Below are 7,474 nucleotides of genomic sequence, written 5' to 3'. Positions count from 1 at the left end.
CTGTTGATGTCGTGATAGCTATTTAAGTATGGGTGTTAAATCACTGATTTGAGGGAACGGCATAAAAATCCTGCACGCTACTGCAGAATGTCTGAAGTTTCATCCTGAATTTCAACTTAATTCAAAAGCATAGTGAGACAAATTTAGAATTGTGTCATTTAAACTTTTGCCCCTGCTGTAGAGATCGTGAATTTCAACAGAATAAAATCATAATTCCTCTTGAATATTTGTCACCTGGTATATTATGGCACTAATCTCCATAAAGCAATTTGTGACACACTTACATGATGTTTTAAAGGAAAAAAAAATGACGGCTAACAGGAGGTGAAACCACTGAAGCCAAAAAAAATTTGTCAAATAAAATCTTTGGTATCAAAGACGAGAAAAATTACAGACCTGGTATTCAAGTATTTATTGACATGCGCTTGCTATTCACAAACACAACATCAATTCAAGACAGAAGGAACAAAGAGTTTGATGGGGTGTGGCTGCTTTGTTAATCATAGATCCAGCTCTCTGCACAACTCGTATATGATACCAGCTCCTCTGGAGTGAACCAAAGGTTTATCTCTGCGTTGGCACTATCTACTGAATCACTGCCATGGATGATGTTCCTGAAAGAGTAAAGAGGTGCCATATGTTAACCCAATGGTGAAAAAATACACATGTGCACCTCATGTATTTTGCCATATAAAAATTACATACCAAAACTACAGTGTGGAAAACTATATACAATTTCCTCACCTGCCAACTTGAATGCAAAAGTCACCTCGGATGGTGCCTGGACTCGAGTCTGCAGGATTGGTTTCACCAAGCATGACTCTCCCAGTCTTCACCACATTCATACCTTCCCACACCTTTGGATGAAGAATATGACAGGTAAACCACTTCTGTCATTAACTGTCCTTGTTCAACAATAATGAGTATATTTGCAGTGATTTGTCTAATTGTGTACAAGTTGTTACTAATGTATACAAGATCTCAAGTGGATGTACCATGGCAACAATAGGGCCGGAATGCATGTATTTCACCAGGCCAGGAAAGAATGGTCGTTCACTTAGATCACTGTAGTGAGTCTTCAGGAGGTCTTCCGGTGCCTGCGGGGCAACATGGAAAGAAAACAGCTGCATATGTTGATGTACAAGTCCTCCCAGATGTTTTACATCATATATGGTGTGTTTAAAGACCAGCAGGGATCCTGCACATGATCCCAAATATCAGCTGCCAACTTTATAAGCTAAAGATGCTCCTCTACTTACGAACTTTCAACTTACGAACTTTCAGACATACGAACGAAGAGGACTGTAAGTCCGCAACATCAATTTTTTTTTTTTTTCTGCACTCCGGTTCCACCAAGTGCACTTTCTGGCCGCTACTCCCGCAGTGCAGCAGCGTAGCGTGCGTACTCCCAGCATCCTAGTTCTTTGTACTTGCGTATACCCTTAAAATGATGTTGAATAACGACTTACAAACATTTCAAGTTACGAATGGCCGTTCGGAAACTTATCTCGTTCATGAGTAGAGGAGCGTCTGTACTATATACTGCTCATACACACCCTTCTGTGAATTCAAATGGTTTATTGCAAAAAACATTGAATGACTGATATATTACAAACACATTCAGTTTCTAATCTAGGAGAATTACCATTTTGTACTTCTGAAGAGAGATGTCTCCCATGGTTTTATAGAAAGCTAAAGTATAACACAAACAAATGGAGAATTGGAATACCTACCTATTTACATGACTGAATTAATGTTATGTTCTAAAACCTGTATTTCTGAAGCTCGCATAAAGCTTTACCAGCACGTTAATAGCCTATACCTTCCATCAAGCAACTACAGGTAACCAAGACCATGTATATAATCATGCACAAATAAATGCTTGAATACATTTAACTTACATGGAGAAGCTTCATACCGACAAGTTTAAATCCCTTCTGTTCAAATCGCTTGATGATGTTTCCTACAAGTCCCCGCTGAACACCATCTGGCTTTATGGCAATGAACGTGCGTTCTTCAGCCGAAGTCATTACCCTGAAACTTTATGACATACAGGAACTTATGAATGAGAATTAGGCGACGCTCTTAAGACACAGATTCACATTTTATAATATTTTCCACACTGGCTATATGAGGGGCGGTAAGAGGTCACTCCAGTGCCTATAACCAATAAAATGCCATATATACACCAATCTAACAGTTTCTCACGTGACAGCGATAATTACTTCTTTTCTCATCTTGAGAGAGCATGGAAAATAGGCCAGTTGGTTGCACAACCTGTCACCTGGAGATTTCCCCTGGTAATTTAATTAATTGCTGTCCCTGTACTATTAACCCTGCTGAGTGCTGAGACTGAACATGCAGCCCTGGCGTCTTGAAGCGCTTTCTTACTTACTGAAATATTTAATGACCCTTTCAGCTTCTTTTTGTGCAGCGCTGAAATTTTAATAGCGCGACCAGACAAACAATATGGGAATGGAAAAACAAGAGTAAGCAGTAAGGTATTGTAATCAAACTGGCATTTATTTAAGGTATTACTCTAAATCGCTGCATATCTACACGCTCAGACGGCATGAAAATAACTTGCAGCCAGCTTATGGCAATATTGCCGACTTCAGGGCTTCGCCTCAGCACTGAGATTAATACCGCGTTGTAGGGGAAGCTATAAACTATAGTTTTCAGCGCAGCATCCAGCCATTTAATAATGTTATTTATAAACCCATGAACTGCCAGCTTTGCCAAATTTGAGTTATCTAAGATAAAACTACAGTAATATCTAACACGCTAGCTGATCAAACAAATAAAAAACAAACGATTTAATAAAGAATATTACACATCAGCATCCCAAATGAAAGAAAATAAACAAGGGTGAATAACTACATAATAATTAAAACCATGAGCGCAAAAACTATGAGTGGAATGTTACTAATCGAAGTCGGGCAGGTGACGTATGAAATATACGAGAAACCAAATTTAAAGCAAATTATTTATGCGGTTCAGTTAAAAATGATATTCAAATTATAGCTACCTTTATTCCAAGAGTAACAGTCGTCTACTGCTCAGCAGCGGCAGCAGAGTGTCCTTGCCCAGAAAACTGAGGTTTATATGTGTGATGGAGGCGGGGATTGCTGCTGCTACATAACAAGCAAAGAGTAACAGAGAAGCCACCGTTAACTGTCCATCCTGCATCGTGTTTGCATGTATTCCGGACCTCGCGATGAAACCTGTAAATGTTGGAATTTCACATTTTTTATATTTGCATGTAAACATGAAAGCCGCGCAACGTGAACTCTGCAACCTGAAAAGCATTGCATTGTATTTTGGACCACCCGATTAATGCAGTAGATTCTGAAATACCTTTTAGCTTCTTAAAAGAAAATAGCAAAATAGTGCAATCGCTGCTATTGTTAAGATCTAGATAAACCTGTAGTCCCATTCTACAATCTGAATCGCCTTTTACTTTAACACTGCTGTACATTGCATACTCATTAAATGGCATTCTAACCTTTGTAAATCAAAAATCAAAACTTAATGATTCTTGGCGTACGTTTTCCTGTAATATCATAGCTACACTTAGAATTGACTTAGGAAGATTAACCCAGACCATAACATAATTAGCAGTCGGCATTTGGGTCATAAGGAATTATATATAATTCCTGATGACCCAGATGCCTGCTGCCATTCTTACAGAGAAACCATAGCTGGATGAGGGCCTACAATATATCATTTAATAGGCAGACCAAAAATCCACCCTAGTATTAAACCAAGTGAGCTTTAAACATCACATTACAGCAGCACTGGGAGAAGAAAACAGCTCTTTTAAAGACACATGCAGCTGGTTTTGACAACCCAACTTGGAGGGCTTCCTGGCATCTGCTACAAGCTATTAGCTAGACAAAAGATGAAGAAGATGAATACCTGCCTGATTTATGAGTTGTGTTTATGAGGGTCTGGATGTCTGCAATATATATATATATATATATATATATACACACACACACACTTAGTGACAAACAAAGTTATGCACCCAGAAGTAATGGTCCAGTTGGAATGTAATTTGGTACACGTGCAGACCAGCAATGGCTACATTAATTATTGGATTTACAAGGAGCTGGCAGGTCTAGTCACCAGACACAGAGGATGCCTCGTAGACACATTAGACAGCATTATCAGCACTGATAATGATATGCATGAGGCCGGGTGTTTGTGTCAATTGCCCGAGATTTGGGGCATGGAGATGTCACAGTCGCCCAATGTTGGAACCAATGGGTACATGAGGGCACCATAATGACGTCGTACCATGTTCAGCGATGAATCTCCGTTCTGCATTACCACGTATGACCGTTGTGTGCATGCACAGCGGCGCCGAGGGGAGAGGACCAATCCTGCCAATGTTGTGGAGAGACACACCAATGTTACTCTTGTCATCATGGTGTGGGGAGCCATAGGGTATGACATCATAGTGTGGGAGTCATAGGGTATGACAGCATGGTGTGGGAGCCATAGGGTATGACATCATGGTGTGGGAGCCATAGGGTATGACATCATGGTGTGGGGAGCCATAGGGTATGACTTCAGGTCATATCTGGTAGTGATTCAGGGGACCCTGACAGCACAGCACTACGTTAGTGACATCCTGAGTCCGCATGTCTTACCCCTCCTGAGACAGCACCCTGGTACAGTCTTTCAACAAGGCAATGTCTGTCCACAGACAGCACATGTGTCTACGGACTGACTGCGTCATGCTGAGGTCCTCCTGTGGCCAGCCAGGTCCCCCCATCTTTCCCAAATCGGACATGTGTAGGATCAGCTTGGACGTCAACTCAGACCCAGTGCCAATCTGCAGGATCTTGAGGGCCAGTGACAACAGCTGTGGGCCGACTTGCCGCAGGAGACAATATAATGGCTGTACGACTCCCATCCGCACTATATCGCCAGGCGGTGCCACACCCTACTGACATGGGACCAGCAGTGTGCCCATACTGCCAGCTCTGTTGTCCATTTGAACTAATAATAATAATCACTGCGATACGGTCACATGACCTTTCACCACATGCAGATTCATTTCATTTCCACAAATCTGGGTGCTTAACTATTTTTTTTGTCACCGAGTGTATGTAAAATCGAAGCTGGTTGTTTTCTCTACAGCTTAAATTTGTTTGTTTGTTTGTTTTTAATCACATTTAAAAAATACCCCAACACACTCCCTGTTGATGGACAATGGCAACACAACCTGTGCCTGAGGGGATGAGGTGCACTCAAACACTCATGAATTATCATGCTGCCTCAGTGAGATCCTTGCCCGCAAAGACTATGCAAAAGACTATGGCCAAAATATTCATAACAAATACAACGATAAAATAACAATAAAAAGATCTTAAAATTCCAACAGAAGCAACCATATATGCAAAAGACAAGCCAAACAACAATTTCTACTCCTATACTACGGATGGGGATCCTATTCCTGATCATTCTTACAAGGTAATACTTGCTGCATTATCATCACCCTAACCTGCAGCGTCTGCAGATTTCGGGAACCAGCGTTCGATTCTCCGCCCCGGCTCTACGTGTCTAGAATTTGCATGTTGGCTGGGTTTCGTCGAGGGAACAAATTGTCCATAGGTATGAGTGGCAATAATTCCCCGTGCTGGGTAATTCCCTGCCTCTACAGCAGGCATCGGCTCCGGAATGTAAATTATGTATATTAATACCATAGCTTGTACGTGAATGGCGGCCGTCTAATCAATTAATCAATAATGACTATACTTTATAGGCACCTATAATGTTTAACGTTAAGATACATTTAAATACAATTAATGTCAAATTAATGGCTAACACAAATGCTCATACTAGAGCAACGGATTTTGTTGGCCCATATAAAACATTTCACTTTATTTTAACGTGATTAAAAATTTTAGCAAGCTGTCAACTCTGGCGTGCAGTAATGCCGTAGTATCTGTAATATCTGTATTATCTGTGTTATTTGCCCGGCAAAAAATTCTCCATTTGAATTTATATCCGCAAATACTTAAAAGTCAATGACTGGATCATTATTACAGCTCAGTAACGTTATGCAGCAATAAAGTGAAGTCAGCTGAGTGCCTGAATCTACTGGCCAGGTTACACCTCCGTCCATCATGAATGGGTTTTTCTCTTCCCTGTTGGCATGGGCATATTCCAGGACAATAATGCCAAGATTCATTGGGTTCGAATTGTCAAAGAGTGGTTCAGGGCGCATGAGGAATCATTTTCACGTATTACTTGGTCACCTCAGAGTTGCGACCTTAACCTCATTGAAGGTCTTTGGCATGTGGTAAAGGAGGCTTTATGGAGGGGCTCAACTCACTTGTCAGTACAGGATCTCGGTGAGAAATTAATGCAAATCTGAATGAAAATAAGAGACGTTGCATAAACATGTGGAAACAATGCCATGACAAATGTGCGTCATAATAAAAAAATTCCAACTTTTTTTGTTGCTGGGCAGTGTACTAAGATAGTAAAATCACTTAATCAATGGATTAATGCCTGGATCACAGTTCCATGTATTTAATTAAACATTATCGCGTTTTATTTCCTAAGAAGATTCACCATGATTGTAGAATGTAAGTTTCTTAATAAGGTCAGCAGATGGCGCTGTAATCACATATCTTTATGCACTGACTTTATCCTCTTCTACTTTATTTAGGCAGCTTAACTGCTTTTGCATATCAACTAAATTAGAAAGGGTTTTAAAAATGGTTTTGAAATAATGTAACGTTATTTTCCGTAATGATTAGTTCCGTGTTATTGCCACTGCCAGGTTATTTAGAAATTATAATAAGGCTTAAAGTCTTTCATGAATATAAAAATCCTCGATTTATTTCAAAGCCAGAAGTAACAAGCAAGGCCTCACGTGCTCACATAGATTCCGGTATATTTAAAACCCATTCCTTTTCATACATTCCTTTTTTTACCAACAGTTGCCACTAATTGTAGGAAACCTCCGTGGCAATTCAGATCAAAAGATAACTTAATTGATTTTCTTGCTGTTTGTTGTAATGTGGCTAATGTTAAAGCTGAAGCTTGAGTTTAATTAAAGGCCCATAGTATCACAAAAATGAATTCTCAACACAACAGTTATAGTTTAATGTTAACATCAAATAGTGCTTGTTAAAACTTTGGTTGATATGAACACCTTTAATAGTGATGCTTGCTTTTACGGTGATGAATTAAATAAAGATTTCCTTGCTGTAAATGAATAGTAATTTAAAAGTTTTGTTTACAAGTTACTGTTTATATACCACCATTAAAACCAAATGCAAATCCACTTTTCCAGAGTCACCTTGTGTTAGAGAAATATGTACTTTTTTGTCATTTTGCTAGATGCCATTTCTTAGAAATAACGCCCTGCAGCAGCTTGATCTTAATTTAGCAATAACACGTCTTAAGAACTGTCGCTTCAATATTTCCACCCCATACATGGTGATAAACAATG

At 39.7% G+C, this 7,474-nt stretch overlaps 1 protein-coding gene across 1 annotated transcript; it reads right to left on the bottom strand.

Moving 5' to 3' along the window:
- Positions 1–397: 397 nt before the first annotated feature.
- On the bottom strand, positions 398–3,099 carry nme2a (NME/NM23 nucleoside diphosphate kinase 2a). Its single transcript, XM_049013823.1, has 5 exons — positions 3,029–3,099; positions 1,902–2,040; positions 996–1,097; positions 745–857; positions 398–614 (listed from the first exon to the last, which is right to left on the bottom strand). The coding sequence occupies exons 2-5, from the start codon at positions 2,028–2,030 to the stop codon at positions 497–499; spliced, it is 462 nt and encodes a 153-aa protein (XP_048869780.1). The 5' UTR covers positions 2,031–2,040; positions 3,029–3,099; the 3' UTR covers positions 398–496.
- Positions 3,100–7,474: the final 4,375 nt, after the last annotated feature.

The sequence above is a fragment of the Brienomyrus brachyistius genome, chromosome 5 (genome assembly GCF_023856365.1).
Source record: "Brienomyrus brachyistius isolate T26 chromosome 5, BBRACH_0.4, whole genome shotgun sequence".
Taxonomy (NCBI): domain Eukaryota; kingdom Metazoa; phylum Chordata; class Actinopteri; order Osteoglossiformes; family Mormyridae; genus Brienomyrus; species Brienomyrus brachyistius.
The sequence above is the reverse complement of the archived record's forward strand: the minus strand, read 5'-3'. Positions and strand labels throughout refer to the sequence as shown.